Below are 15,961 nucleotides of genomic sequence, written 5' to 3'. Positions count from 1 at the left end.
CTTTGGGTGCATGTCTGTTTGGACAAGACTCTCAGCCAGAATGAACTAGAGATGGAGCCCGAAAGAATGCCATTCGCCTTGCAGGTAAGCCTGCACAGCCTCCATAAAAGGGCCTATGAAAAAAAGAAGCATCAGGCTTACAATAATGTTCCTTCATGTATGCTAGTTGGAATGGAGGATGAAGCAACAAACACATTTGGTTAAAGGATGAAATTTGAACTCTGTATCTATCACTTGCCAGTATGGCCCATGCATCTATGCCTGTGGTTGCTCCAGCAGACGCAGTAAAAGAGGATGTTAATGAACTGCTGTCACACGTAGGCTGGTGCCTTTGAGGTAGCAGTCAGGATTCTCTCCACGTACTCAGTCTGTTTGCAGTGTGGAGGCTGTGATGTGCTGCCTGACTGCAGAGAGCCGCTTGCGGCCAGACAGGAGGGGACCAACTCAGTACAGGGGGTCCCTGCTGCGGTCCCACTCTCTCACCAGTAGAGCAAAGGCTTTGTGGGTATGTGTGTGTGTATGTGTGTGCTTCTTTGTCTGAGATGTATTCTTGCTTATGTGCAGGTGCATTTGTCAGCAGGAAGCGCGTGTGAATACATGTAACATGCTCATACAGACTCTGGAAGCACTGCTGTGCCCTAGATTGTTACTCATTTCAGTAACAAAACGGAAGAAGGGTAACAAGGGAAAACCAACGTTTGTGTGTGTGCGATTGTGTGGGTGTGTTTGTGAGAGAGACAGAGCCAGTCTGCCCGCTGCTCTCCCCTGCAATCTGCCACTGCTGCACCCTGGGTAGTGTCAGAATGGTTTGGGCACCCGCTGCGCCACCTGTCACCCCCAGCCCCGAGGCTCACTGTCCAGCCACGCGACACAGAGGCCCAGCCTCAATTAGATTGCTATCACACAACCAGGATTGGCTCTTTTACCCTAAAGAAGATTTCTCTCTTTCAGCTGACATTGTTGTCTTTTACCTCTCCACAAAAACTCTTTGGCCATCTCCAAGTATGATTTCAGCGCAGGTCTTGCTCTATATTATTTAAGTTTTAAATACAAATCTACAGCTTGGACACATGTAGGGGTGGGAAATCTCCTTGTCAGTGCAGCTGCTAATGACGTTATCACAAGAACTCAGCAAAAGGGTACCCCCTTGAAGGGGAATTCGGGGACTCTCTTGTAAGCATGACATCTGGCTCCACCAAACATCTGAGTAAGCAGAGACATCATTAGAAGGTAACAGAGTGGAGAACAGTGCACAGCCTGAAATTTCGGCTTCTGTCATACCTGCCGCTGCCCACTGCAAATTTATTTTATTTCATAGAGGAAGGAAGAAAACGGCAGCGAGAGAGAGACACACACAGACACATACACACACATACAGAGAGAAAGAGAGATTGCAGACAGGAACAGAATAAAGTAAGTAAGATCTCAAACTTCCTTGACATGTTGAAAAAGTGGAGCTTTCAAAAAGAGGTGTAATTCATACCATTCGCTGCTTAAATATAGCAGAGGCAATTTGCCGAAGACAGAAGGGGAGACAGGGTGTGACGAGAATACAACTACTCACTTGGTTGGATTCCTTAGGCAACACTTCATGCCCACACGGCCTCAAACATGCTAAACTGAGCGCAGTCTCCGATTCCTTCCTCCTGCCCGCTGATTGACAGCCGCAGTGCAGGTGTGGTGCACTGCCAGAATGGAGAACTAGACTAGACTGCTGGCAGAGGGGAGATGAGGAGAGCTGAGAGGTAAGGAGAGTCAAAAATGGAGGGGAGGGGAGAGAGGGCAGAGTGGGGCGAGGGAGCGAAGCGAGGAGCTGGCCCGGCTGATTTATGGGAGCAGGTCAGTGCCGAAGCACACGTGTGACACTAATGCACAAGGACGGGACAGATGTAGGAGTGAGTGCTGAGTGGCAGCCTGTCATGCACCCATCCTTCAGTTCACCTCAACCCTCCAGAGAAACAAACAGTCAGAGAGAAAGTCTGCTCTGCAAATAGTGAGATGAGTTAAAGGAGATGATTGAGTGTCCCTACAAGAGTAGTGATCTAGTTGTGGACGGACTTGACAGTCAGTCACAGAAAAATATTACAAGAGATAGACTTAAAGTAGGTTCAGACTGAATGTCATTTATAGAGGTGACAGGATTGTATACAAAATCGTAGAGTGGACACAAACAGACACAGGATTCTATGTAAGTGGTACACAATTAGCCTGAAATTAACACAAAGATCTGGAGTTCATGGTAAGATTTGAGATCAGTCAATCAGTGACGTCTGAGCATTTACTTAAACACATACACACACTCACTACTATAGCTGATCTGTACAGTCAGTACAATGGCTGTTTGTGACATTTGCATAAATAAAGAGAGGTAAAAACTGCATTTTTAGACTCCCATGACAAGGTATAGTCAAGGTTATTGATTCAAATTCCAGCACTAAATGTATCCAGTGTCCCCCCACCCACCCTGCCCCGACAGCTAACTATGTGCTGCCATTGAGAGAGTCACTAACAGCACGTTAACACACTATTCCTGTGTATGACCCAAGATGATGAACATGTATTCGGTCTGGTTTGACCTCTCATACTGTTTATCACAAGTAAATACCTGGTTGTCACCATTTATACAAGACCCAGGTCTGTACCTTTTGTAACATACATGTCGCTGCTAAACCATAGAATTATACCAGCTAATTCAAAATCAAATGACTACATTAAGATAGCATGACAATTCAGGTATCTTCTTCTTCTTCTTCTATCTGTCTTGTTAGCAATTTGTCAAAGGGGTCAAACCAACCACATAAAACCTCATAAAGTATAAAGGGTCTAAACTGAGTGTCTGTACCATATAACAAAAGCTGTCTATGTTAAAATTAATCTAGAGCAAACAATATGTAAAGATTAGATAAATGTATCCTCAGTAAATGAGCTAAGTAGCACATTTCCCCAATTTGTTTTGACTGCTCAAGCAGCAGCACAAACTTTTCCACTACAGTTGACCAAAGAAAACATTCCATAGGTGCCCTGCACCTGATAACTGACTAAAAGTAGAGGACTGTGGTTATTCTTGGTTGCTTCCAGGAGTGAATGTGTCTACATGTGTGAATGTGAAGACAAGAAGAAAAAAACTGCAGCAAGCTGTGCCTGGATAAATAAGGCTGAAAACGGTGGAGTGGAGGTTGGGGTGGGGGCAGAGGTGGAGTGCTATTCACATACCATTATACACTAAAGCACAATGTGACAGATGTTATAGGAACACTCCAACCATCTTGAAAAGTACACTTTGATATCTTACTGAGAGTTAGATGAGAAGACATAGTCCATGAAGTATCAGATGTAAGATTTGGCCAGAATTTTAGCTTAAAACAAAAAAAAAAAAAAAAAACCTTATCAACAGAATGTGAAAAAGCAACAGTGCTGACGTCATGTCAAAGATTCTATGTATTGTGTTGCAGAGATATCTACTGAAATTAGCATGCTAACCTGCTAGCCCGTCTTGTGTTGTAATACCACTTGTGCCTCTACAGGCGATATTCCGATAATTTAGCTCAGGTAGTTCCAGCTGAGATGTGTGCAAGCGGCGAGTTTGCTATGTTACACAGCTCTCTTAGCTTTTTTAGTCTAATAAATGAATAAAATAAACTCACAAAATGTCAAGAAAGGCAATATTCTTCCACTTATTTTCCTTATCAAACAAAAAAATACAACCGTACACCTCCTGAATTCACGTTTCTCTTTCACCAAACTAAGACGATCTGAGAGGTGGATTTCTCAAAGTCTGGACAACTAAAACTATCTGCAAGGCTTGATGCCACAAGAGAGAAGCAATAAATTAACATTTTCTGTAATTTGGGTGAACCAACCCTTTTAGTGGGATCCTGCCATGCTCCTATCCACAGCACACCTCTCTTCATACACATGGAACAATCAGAGAAACCCCTCTGCTGTCCAGACACTGAGCTAAGGTCATAAGGACTCTCCAGAGCCTCTTTGGGTGCATGTCTGTTTGGACAAGACTCTCAGCCAGAATGAACTAGAGATGGAGCCCAAAAGAATGCCATTCGCCTTGCAGGTAAGCCTGCACAGCCTCCATAAAAGGGCCTATGAAAAAAAGAAGCATCAGGCTTACAATGATGTTCCTTCGTGTATGCTAGTTGGAATGGAGGATGAAGCAACAAACACATTTGGTTAAAGTATGAAATTTGAACTCTGTATCTATCACTTGCCAGTATGGCCCATGCATCTATGCCTGTGGTTGCTCCAGCAGACGCAGTAAAAGAGGATGTTAATGAACTGCTGTCACACGTAGGCTGGTGCCTTTGAGGTAGCAGTCAGGATTCTCTCCACGTACTCAGTCTGTTTGCAGTGTGGAGGCTGTGATGTGCTGCCTGACTGCAGAGAGTCGCTTATGCGGCCAGACAGGAGGGGACCAACTCAGTACAGGGGGTCCCTGCTGCGGTCCCACTCTCTCACCAGTAGAGCAAAGGCTTTGTGGGTATGTGTGTGTGTATGTGTGTGCTTCTTTGTCTGAGATGTATTCTTGCTTATGTGCAGGTGCATTTGTCAGCAGGAAGCGCGTGTGAATACATGTAACATGCTCATACAGACTCTGGAAGCACTGCTGTGCCCTAGATTGTTACTCATTTCAGTAACAAAACGAAGAAGGGTAACAAGGGAAAACCAACGTTTGTGTGTGTGCAATTGTGTGGGTGTGTTTGTGAGAGAGACAGAGCCAGTCTGCCCGCTGCTCTCCCCTGCAATCTGCCACTGCTGCACCCTGGGTAGTGTCAGAATGGTTTGGGCACCCGCTGCGCCACCTGTCACCCCCAGCCCCGAGGCTCACTGTCCAGCCACCCGACACCGAGGCCCAGCCTCAATTAGATTGCTATCACACAACCAGGATTGGCTCTTTTACCCTAAAGAAGATTTCTCTCTTTCAGCTGACATTGTTGTCTTTTACCTCTCCACAAAAACTCTTTGGCCATCTCCAAGTATGATTTCAGCGCAGGTCTTGCTCCATATTATTTAAGTTTTAAATACAAATCTACAGCTTGGACACATGTAGGGGTGGGAAATCTCCTTGTCAGTGCAGCTGCTAATGACGTTATCACAAGAACTCAGCAAAAAGGGTACCCCCTTGAAGGGGAATTCGGGGACTCTCTTGTAAGCATGACATCTGGCTCCACCAAACATCTGAGTAAGCAGATTGGCCCTGCAGGCCTGGTGTGACAGCCGATGAGGAAGCTGGGAGACGTAGGAGAACTGATCTGCACAGCTCCGCTGCTCAAGCTGTCACTTTAGCTTGGCTTGGCACAGTTAGATTCTCCCTAGCTATGAAGCATTAGGCCCACTCTTCTGACTACCGCTGCCCTGCCGGCACAGAGCCAAGTCTTTCATGGGGGAGGTCGATCGTCACTCTCACTCTTTCTTTCTTTCTCTCCTTCTCCTGCTTATTCTCTCTCAGCAGGGCTCTGGCTTCTTTATCGCAATCTTTCTCTTTTTGTCCTCCCCTGCCTCTTTCTTATCCTATCCCCACCAGAAGCCATGAAATGGGATCCATTATAATCTGCCATTATTTGCTATTCCCAGTTCTTGTGCAATACTCTAAGATACTCATATGCTCTCGCCTTGCCATCTTTGTTCTTCTCTAAGTAGTCCTTCAGTCATTCAGTAGTCACTCTACCCTCCAGGATCCACTTTGACATGTTAAGGCAACCACTTTAACATCCTTATTATGACAAGGTGATAGACAACCTGCTAGAGATTGCATATATGCTCAGCTGAACAAAACTGATGAAGTAAAACATTACTAGTGGTAATTTTTGCATTGCGAGTAATCTACTTGGGAGCCATACATGAAAACTAAACTGTATAGGTTATTAATTTACTTATCACAGTGTACTTTTGTGTATTACCTCGTAAAAATATATATATATAAACTAACTTTTACATTGGGGTACCATACAATCAGGAAATAAATTATAGCACTGTAGTGTACTACATTTACTAAATGCTGAATATTTGGCTTTTCAGCACAGATACTGTAAACATAAAATAATATGGATCTTAGTTGAGCAAATGAGAAAAATAATGTATAAAATATAATTATTCCATCCAAGTACAGAAGGAAATGAATTATTTGAATAGGGTAATTACCCACTCACGACAGAATAAACTGTTCTGGCCTCAAATTTGCAAAAGGTCAGCGTGCCCTGTTGGCCAAGTGATCTAAGTGCATATATGTAACAACAATCATTTTGTCATCTAAAAGAGGCAAGCGATATATATATAAAAAACTTTGTCCTTCACCCCCCGCGGGTGGTCTCGTCCTTCGAGCTCGGGTCCTCTACCAGAGGCCTGGGAGCTTGAGGGTTCTGCGCAGTATCTTTGCTGTTCCCAGTACTGCGCTCTTCTGGACCGAGATGTCTGGTGTTCTTCCAGGGATCTGCTGTAGCCACTCCTCCAGTTTGGGGGTCACTGCCCCGAGTGCTCCGATGACCACGGGCACCACTGTTGCCTTCACCTTCCAGGCCTTCTCCAGCTCTTCTCTTAGCCCTTGGTACTTCTCTAGTTTCTCATGTTCCTTTTTCCTGATGTTGCCATCGCTTGGTATCGCCACATCAACCACAACGGCTTTCCTCTGTTGTTTGTCAACCACCACGATGTCAGGCTGGTTCGCCATTACCATTCTGTCAGTCTGGATCTGGAAGTCCCACAGGATCTTGGCTCGGTCATTCTCTACCACCTTTGGAGGTGTTTCCCACTTTGACTTCGGGGTTTCCAGTCCATACTCGGTGCAGATGTTCCTGTACACTATGCCAGCTACTTGGTTATGGCGCTCCATGTATGCTTTTTTTCCTGCCAGCATCTTACACCCTGCAGTTATGTGCTGGATTGTCTCAGGGGCCTCTTTGCACAGCCTACACCTTGGGTCTTGTCTGGTGCGGTAGATCTGGGCCTCTATTGCTCTGGTGCTCAGGGCCTGCTCCTGTGCAGCCATGATGAGTGCCTCTGTGCTGTCCTTCAATCCAGCCCGCTCTAGCCATTGGTAGGACTTCTTGATATCAGCCACTTCAGTTATGTTCCGGTGGTACATCCCATGTAGGGGTTTGTCCTCCCATGATGGTCCTTCCTCCAGCACGTCTTCCTCTGTTCCCCATTGCCTGAGACATTCCCTGAGCACGTCATCTGTTGGGGCCTTATCTTGGATGTACTTGTGGATCTTGGATGTTTCATCCTGGATAGTGGCTCTCACACTCACTAGTCCACGGCCGCCTTCCTTACGGCTAGCGTACAGTCTCAGGGTGCTGGATTTGGGATGGAACCCTCCATGCATGGTGAGGAGCTTTCGCGTCTTAACGTCTGTGGTCTGTATCTCCTCCTTTGGCCACCTTATTATTCCTGCAGGGTATCTGATCACTGGCAGGGCGTAGCTGTTTATTGCCTGGGCTTTGTTCTTGCCATTGAGCTGACTTCTTAGGACTTGCCTTACTCGTTGAAGGTATTTGGCCGTTGCCGTCTTCCTTGTTACCTCTTCGAGGTTGCCATTTGCCTGTGGTATTCCAAGGTACTTGTAACCATCCTCAATGTCTGCTATTGTTCCTTCTGGGAGTGAGACCCCTTCTGTGTGGACTACCTTCCCTCTCTTTGTCACCATTCGACTGCACTTCTCAAGCCCGAATGACATCCCAATGTCAGAGCTGTAGATCCTGGTGGTGTGGATCAGTGAGTCGATGTCCCGCTCGCTCTTAGCATATAGCTTGATGTCATCCATGTAGAGGAGGTGACTGATGGTGGCCCTGCCCTGAGTCGGTATCCATAGCCAGTCTTGTTGATTATTTGGCTGAGGGGGAGAGACCTATGCAGAACAGCAGTGGGGACAGAGCATCTCCTTGGTATATGCCACATTTGATGGATACTTGTGCAAGTGGCTTACCATTGGCCTCAAGGGTGGTTTTCCACAGCCTCATCGAGTTCGCAATGAAGTCCCTTAGAGTCCTGTTGATGTTGTACATCTCTAAGCATTCAGTGATCCATGTGTGCGGCATTGAGTCATATGCTTTCTTGTAATCAATCCAGGCAGTGCACAGGTTGGTGTGTCGGGCTCTGCAGTCTTGGGTGACTGTTCTGTCAACCAGGAGTTGGTGTTTGGCTCCTCTGGTTCCTCTGCCAATGCCCTTCTGTGCTTTGCTCATGTATTGATCCATGTGTCCACTTATCTTAGCCGCAATGATGCCTGACATGAGCTTCCATGTTGTGGAGAGACAGGTTATTGGCCGATAGTTGGATGGGACTGTACCGCTGCGGGATCCTTCAGGATCAGGATTGTGCGCCCTTCGGTAAGCCATTCAGGGTGCGTCCCATCTCTTAGCAGCTGGTTCATTTGTGCTGCTAGGGCGCTCGTGGAGTGCAGTGAGCTTCTTTAGCCAGTAGGTGTGGATCCTGTCAGGGCCCGGTGCTGTCCAGTTCTTCATACCTGAGACTCTTTCTTGGATGTCTGCCGCTGTGATGGTGACTGGATTCTGTTCAGGGAGGTTGCTGTGGTCCTTTCTCAGGGCTGCCAGCCACTGTGCATCGCTGTTGTGTGATGCCTCCCTTTCCCATATACTTTTCCAGTACTGCTCCGTTTCCAGCCTTGGTGGGTCTGCTCTGCTGTTATTACCCTGCCATTGAGCGTACACTTTCGCAGGTTGAGTTGCGAACAGCCGGTTTATTCTTCTGGCTTCATTATCTCTCGTGTATCTCTTTAGGCGGCTGGCCAAGGCTTGGAGCCTTTGTTTGGCAGTTTCGAGTGCTTCAGGTATGGGCATCTGGTTGTACTTCTTGGGTACTTGCTTTCTCATTGCACCTCTCTCAGCCTCTGTCAGTTGGCTCACTTCTCTCCGGGCCTCCTTGATTTTTGCCTCCAACCTTCGTTTCCATGGTGGGTATTGTCTCTCATGGCTCCCATGGTTGCTCTTGTAGCCAAGCATCTCTAGGATCACTGCTGCTGAGGCGTATATCAGCTCATTGGTGGTTGTGGTAGGGATCGCTCTCAATGCTGCATTCACATCTTCTAGGAGACTTTCTGATGGTACTTCACTTAGCCGTTGTAGTTGGCGTCGGGGTTGCCTTGTATTCATCCTCGCCATGATCTTATCTTTCAGGTCAGTTGCTGCCTCGTTCAGCGTGATTTCTCTTGGGGCTTCGTGACCAATCTCTGGTTGGGGAGCTGCTGGATGCTCCCCTCTGACCTGTAGTCCTGGCTCCCCCTTGCCGTAGCATTTGTGTTGTACCTCGTCAATCTCAAGTTGTGATAGCAGTTGCCGCTTGTGGATGTTGGAACACAGTTGGAAGCCTCGATTGTGGGTTTCGAAGTAACCATTCACCCCACATCCTGTGCATGTAACCCCTCTGACTAGGGTTACTGGAGTAGTAGCATTCCAACAGAGCCTTGTTATCGCATCTCGCCCATTTCCGGCTTGTTCCAGTAGCCCATTTGTCGCCTCGATGCCCTGGTTCCCAACACCTGACGCAGACCTTGGCGACGTCTGAGCCGGCATGTCAATCATTTCATCGCCACTCATCATCATGAGGTAGGCAGCAGCGTGAAGGGTCTTGCCTAAGGACCCACACTGGATGATGGGTCATTGCTCATTGCGCCCGAGGGGATTCGAACCCTTGTTCCCCGTGAGTGTCCCGTGGCCTATCAAATCGAGCTATCCAGCCGCTCTCTATATATATATATATATATATATATATATATATATATATATATATATATATATACACACACTCTCAGAGAGACAGAGAGAGAGAGAGAGAGAGAGAGAGAGAGAGAGACAGAGAGACAGAGAGAGAGAGAGAGAGAGAGAGAGAGAGAGAGAGAGAGAGGGACACTGCTGTACTTCCATTTTTAAATCAGTTAAGAAACATAGGAACCCCTTTGGTGTTGCCGTTGTTGCCTTTTTTGTTGTCTTTGCTGTTGCTGTTGTGGTCATTTATGTTCACATACCCAAATATATACAGTAAATTTTACTTAGAGCACATCTGTATGTGAGATACTACTCACTTGTCTGGCCTGCCAGGCACCTGCAGGCGTAAGCGACATTTGTTAGCACTCTGGATCTGTTCTTCTTTGATGCGAATAAGCCTTTGCAGAGCCAGACACCAGTCCTGGGCCACAGTGGTGTTCAGGTTCTTTGATGGAAAAACACACAGAGTAAAAACTTGTTTCTTAGCTGTAGCATACAGTAGGTCATCTAGCAAAGATTCAAGTGCATTACATGCATACTGACCACAGGGTTATACTGGTAGTATAACCCTGTGGTCAGTATGCATGTAATGCACTTAAAATGTATGCATGTAAAATAAGATTTACTTACATATTGATATTCTTGCACACAAACAACCACACATCGACTCACATAAAACTGCAGCACATTATTTTAAGCTACATGGTTGTGGCATTTTTATCCCCTCAAATGTAACATTGAATTTACTTCAACACCAGCATTGTACAGTAATACCTAGTCCCTCAAGTCAAATAGAATCAAATCAATTTTCTGAAGGCAATGAGCCTTGCAGAAGTATTTTATCTATTTGTTTGATGGACAATATTATAACTGGGTGGAAAGTTGAAAATCAGTAATTTAATGCCAGCCCAATATCATTCATCCTGAGGCCATCGTGCTCATGAAGTGCAGGGAGGCAAAGGTGCCACCATTAGCCTGAGAGGCTCTTTGGTGATTGCTGGAGTATACATACCTCCCTGCGTTAGTGGCAGACTACTGGGAAGTGTCCTGATTTGAACGCTACAGGAGGGGCACTGCCGGTTTCTTTTGCAACATAGCAAATCTGACACTTCTATCAGAGGGAACATCTCATTCCCACCATTGTGGCACTGTTGATGAGGAGATAGATGGGAGACTTCATGCTTTCAGAAACTGATGATTCAAAAAGCATATGAGACTTTTCTTTGATCCCATTTTAAACATCTAGAATTCTTTAGCAATTTCCTTTAAGAGGAATAGCAAAAAGAGATTTCCCTAAATGGTTATCCTTGTACCATCTGAACTTGATCTCTTAGTTTGCACTGAATCAGGCAATTTAAATGAACTGTGCATACTTCAATTTTGTCTTTGCTGCTTCTGTGATTCTGTGGAGTGTTCTCAGGGCTTAAGAGCTATTGTAAGGTAAGCTGCAGTTTACAGAATACATTCCATAGTTCATATATTATATACTGTACAGTATATACATATCTTGAGATAACTGGCTTATAAATCATTTGTGATGCTGAAAGCAGTTTTTGGAGGAGAGAATAGCAGACTTTTTTTAAGTGGCCAATTTGAACTAAGGCTTTCAGAGAAAACCCTGAGAGAACAAGGCTACCATGTGTAGTGGTGTGATAAATGTAACAAACTGTGACTTTAGTGGTTTGGCCTGTAGAGTCAGACAGACAGAGGAAACCTATGCCTGAGATCTTGCCTTTTGGCTGACTTTGTTGCATTATATATGTTGTATGATATGAGACAGTCCAGCCACGGTATAAATGTAACATGAAGCAACATGTACCTGGTACATCCCCTGCAGCGTGCCCACAAGGAGAGTGACCTCCTCCACGACAGAAAGGTCATGTTGCAGTTCCTGCAGCTCCTGGTAGAGCCGTGGAGGGCCAAGGATCGCTTTACCTGAGAGGTGGAAAACACGCAAAGCCTAAGAGTTTGTGATATCACCAACATATTGCATGCAAAAGAAAAGCGCACTTAGGTTGTCTATAAATTGTCAAACAATTATGAAAAAATGGCCATCACAACTTCACAAAGCTCAAGGTGATGTCTTCAAATTGTTTGTTTTGTTTGACCAACAGTCCAAAACACAGAGCTATTCAGTACACACTGATAAAAATCAAAGAATTCTCATTTTTGAGAAGCTGCAACCAGCAATTGATAAACAAACTGTTGTCAATTCATTTTCTGTCAATCAACTAATCATTTAAAGGATACAATCTCAACAATATATAGAATAAACATATATGGTATATGGACCAACTATCTTGATGAAGACATGCAATATACATGAAAGTTCAGGGTTAAAGTGTTCTACACACTAAGTAAGTGGAAGTGCATAAAGAAAAGTTGCTTTTGCTGAAACTCCAGTGGCACTAATAAAAGAGGTTCGATGTGTAGATGGATCGATCTTCATTATTTGTTGAACTACAGACAGTGAATTTATGAGTAAAAAATATCAGATGGAAAGACTGTTATTTGGAGCTATGATGGCCTTTTTCTGGCCAAAAGGAATGCAGGTGTCTCATTAAACGCAAAATTCAGCATTGATTTGAGGCCCGCTACCTTCAAAGTCTCTCTCTCCTACTGCCGCGAATCGATAGTGTCTCCTCCTGTCTGCCATCCTCCATCCTAGCTCCCCTGGCCCACATCTCCCCAGCAGCAGGCTCCATGAGAACTGCCTAATTAAATTCTGCAGGTAGATTTCACCCCAGAGCTGTCCTGCACTGTCACCACTGCTACATAATAAAGCAGCAGAAGAGCTGAGCCGGTAGGCGGGCTTAGTGAGGCATGCTCCTCTGAGGGGACATGCCGCCTTTTGTCTATCCACGTGCATAAATGGAGTGAGAGTAAATCCGTAAGAGGAAAGAAAGTGAGAAGAAGAGAGGGGTGGGCTGGGATTGTTCATTTAAAGTACTCCATTGTAGCTTTTGGGGTTTAATGGGATCTTTGTCACATTCAGCCAGTGACATCTGTCATCTGTGCAAGGAAATCAATAGGTGAGATATCTGAATATAAAAGGGTGTGCTGCAAGTTGCAAGAACAATGTCTTCCTGTCCTCTCCAAAGGGATTGCCTGGACCCCTGTACAGGTTTGTTGAGTCCTCTGGGGCCTGCTGTTGGCTACGGCCCAAGAGGTGAATGTGCTGAGTTGTAATCCAGCGTAATCCAGTTGGTGAGGCAGGATATGGTTTTCACACTCAGACATGGCTATCCACACCGGCCGCCAGGCACGTAGCTCACTGGTGTGGAAGGCCAGAGCCCAGAGGGGTCCATCCCTGCTTTCTCTGGAATAAGTCAGCAATTTGGCACTCAGCTGCTGTGCCAGTGATGCTAGCCAGTGGATTTAAAGACAATGCAGCTTCCACACCTGCATCGAAAACCCTTGTCTGATTCACAGCCAAAGTCCACTGGTACACTTCTGGCAAAAAGAAACTGCACTCCTGACAGCAGGTCAAAAGAAAAGCAGCAATAAGGGTGGTATAATGGGGGCAGAATGAAGGTAAAACAGCATGAGAGTAAACAACTGGACTTTCAAAAAAAGAACACATGCATTGGTGGGCTTTCTGTGTGTTGTTAGGGACAGACAGGGAGAGAGTCATAGGCAGAGACAAAGGGGCTGAGTAAGAAAAACGGGCCAGCATTTCCCTAAAGGCCAGCTTTCATCAATAAAGAGTAGCACCAGGGTCCGCAGAAGATGAAAATGATTCCATTTTGAGCCATGCTGAGGGAGCGCAGGATTTAGACTAGACATCCCACTGAATGACATCACAGGGGAAGAAACTATAAATAGATGGGACAGCCTGTCTGAATGAAAATTTGGGAAACGGCCCCACAGATGTTCAGGGAGGTTTCTGTATAGACATGATTAAGGTGACCGTGCCGTGTCGAAAAAGTGAAAAAAAGAAGAGAGAATGTCAGAGTCAGAATACAGCACCCTCTGTGAGGCATAACATTCGCAGAGTTGCAGGTAAAGGAAGAGAGACAACTGCATTGAGAGCTAACCTTAAATGATTCCAAAACCTTGCAGCAAAGTTGTGAGTATACAAGTATACACTACCTGCACAAAAGCGAAAACTTAATCCAGTGAGAATCTAAACCAGCTCTCAAAACAGTAGTTGCTTGCTGAGCATGACACGGGTAGCTCTAAAGAAGGCACCATTAATATTTAAGTCATGGAGCTGCAACTTTAAAAATCCTGTACCATTACATCCTGATAAGGCTTTGTATCTCCCTTTTCCCATGGCACATTTATCAGGGATCGCGTCAAGCTCTGTATACACCAGAGTTTAGTGAGGGGTGGTGGGAGAACTAGTGTTCCAACCACCGATTCCTATCTACTGCCACTGGCTCTCTAATTGGGCCTGGAAAGGGAGGGAATAATCTCTGCAGATTGATGACTCCACTCTAGTGTTTGTGGTCTATCAGAGAATGAAATGAGACTGTTGGGATGCTGCGGCAGGGGGCTCTCTACCCCTACATCTCTCTCCAAGATAAAACACCCTAGACAGATGGGAACAAGTGACCATCATCACTATCCTCCTCACAAACACATCCTCAATCAGAGTGGCAAGCCGCACGCATGCATCTCCAGCCCTCCGCGGGACACTTGAGAACAGAAACAGATTAGCTTTGCTGAGTCAGAGTAAGGGACTGAGACTAAAAGTCTTTCCAAGTGATGAGATTAACTAGAGGATGACACATGGGGGAAAGGAATGAGATAGGACTGGTTCACATTTTTTTTGTTTTTACCTGAAGTGCAGACACCACTTGGCCGCTTGGCCCCACTCGGGTGGAAGAAGGTGTCTTTGCTTTGAGAGCCCTCCTGCCCCACCTCTACTACTTGCACCTGCTGTAAGGGGGCGCTCCACTTTATGGTGTACTTGGGGCCGACAGGGACCAGGCTGCTGATATCCGGAGGCCCCCTGGTGGAGATAAGAACATAAACAATTAGAGGACGGAGTTTAGAAGGAAAACAACCTGAGAAAATTCCCTCCCTATCTGCATCCTGCTAACAGCAGTACACCTAGCACTCCATAGGACGAGACGCTCTTTGAAATGTCACGAAGAAGACTGGGAGTGGGAATTATAATCTGTATGATCACCCACGTGATCACCAAAATTGTACCCCTGGCTGTGAGGAGGAGTTCATTGCTATTCATGTATTCCTGTAATCACGCAGACAATCAACATTGTGATCGGTTTGTCAAGATCCTGGAGGGCCGACAAAGTCAACTTCGGGACACTCGAGTTGAATGAGACGCAGAGTGATAATTACTTTGAAGGCTGAAGAAGAGGGCTTTAAGCGACATCTTTGACAGGAGCTTTGCAAAATATACAAAATCCCTTTCCTGTTTATTTCTCGAAAGAGAGAGAGCGAGAGGGAAAGAAGAGAGAGATGTGATCAATGGTGCTGTCACATAAGATAAATTGGAAAGAAACCAAAAAATGTTTTATGTCAGTAATCTAAGACTCCTATAGCTTTAGTTAGGCATTATACCATTTGTTTAAAGCTGATAAAGCTCCTGCAACTCCAGATAGTGCTCAAAACCCCTAGCAGCTATTTCTCTTTCCTATGCAGTTTGCCAAAATATCCTTGCAAAACCTAGGGCATCATGTTAAGAGTCCTGTGCCACCTAATAGCTATTTCTCCTAACTGAGCAGTTTAGCAGACTCTTCTTTCAAAACTTACACAACTTCATGCTAGAACTATGCATTATGAACGCATTAGCAAAGTATTTTTGAATGCAAAGGCATTTAGCTCAACTTGCTCTACAAGAGGGACTTACTTGACATTTATGTTGGCACAGATGAGTACATCATCAAAGAGGAAGACCTTTCTCTCCTTTGACTTCAGGACTTGTCCCCGCTCGCCATACACAGTCTCAATAAGCGTCTCACAAAGGACCAGTGACCCCTGCTCCGAGTTCAGTTGCTAAAAGGGACACAGCAATCAGATCAGAGGCGGAGGAGACAGCATCACAAAGGGCCAGTCCTCCAGAGTTCAGTGCCTGGAGGACACAGAAGTCAAGCTTGGAGGAACAGATGTCTCATCAGGGATTAGCAACGCATTCATGCTGCTGAATGTCATTTAATGTGTGTATACGTACACACACAAAGCACACACAGATCTCTAGCCTGTTCATTCAGCTAACATAGTGAAAGAGACAATGCACATTTGCCTTGCACACATGTTTA

The 15,961-nt window shown here is 45.5% G+C and overlaps 1 protein-coding gene across 5 annotated transcripts in view; it reads right to left on the bottom strand.

Moving 5' to 3' along the window:
- Nucleotides 1-15,961, bottom strand: part of arhgef10la (Rho guanine nucleotide exchange factor (GEF) 10-like a) — a 112,586-nt gene that overhangs the window by 63,661 nt on the left and 32,964 nt on the right. For all 5 annotated transcript variants that reach the window (XM_044181984.1, XM_044182001.1, XM_044182011.1 and 2 more), the window contains 4 exons: nucleotides 15,553-15,698; nucleotides 14,516-14,688; nucleotides 11,551-11,666; nucleotides 10,049-10,176 (listed from right to left, as the gene is read on the bottom strand). In XM_044181984.1, coding sequence (XP_044037919.1) covers nucleotides 10,049-10,176; nucleotides 11,551-11,666; nucleotides 14,516-14,688; nucleotides 15,553-15,698 — 563 coding nt within the window. The remainder of the gene's footprint in view (nucleotides 1-10,048; nucleotides 10,177-11,550; nucleotides 11,667-14,515; nucleotides 14,689-15,552; nucleotides 15,699-15,961) is intronic.

Source organism: Siniperca chuatsi, linkage group LG2 (genome assembly GCF_020085105.1).
Source record: "Siniperca chuatsi isolate FFG_IHB_CAS linkage group LG2, ASM2008510v1, whole genome shotgun sequence".
Classification (NCBI taxonomy): domain Eukaryota; kingdom Metazoa; phylum Chordata; class Actinopteri; order Centrarchiformes; family Sinipercidae; genus Siniperca; species Siniperca chuatsi.
The sequence above is the reverse complement of the archived record's forward strand: the minus strand, read 5'-3'. Positions and strand labels throughout refer to the sequence as shown.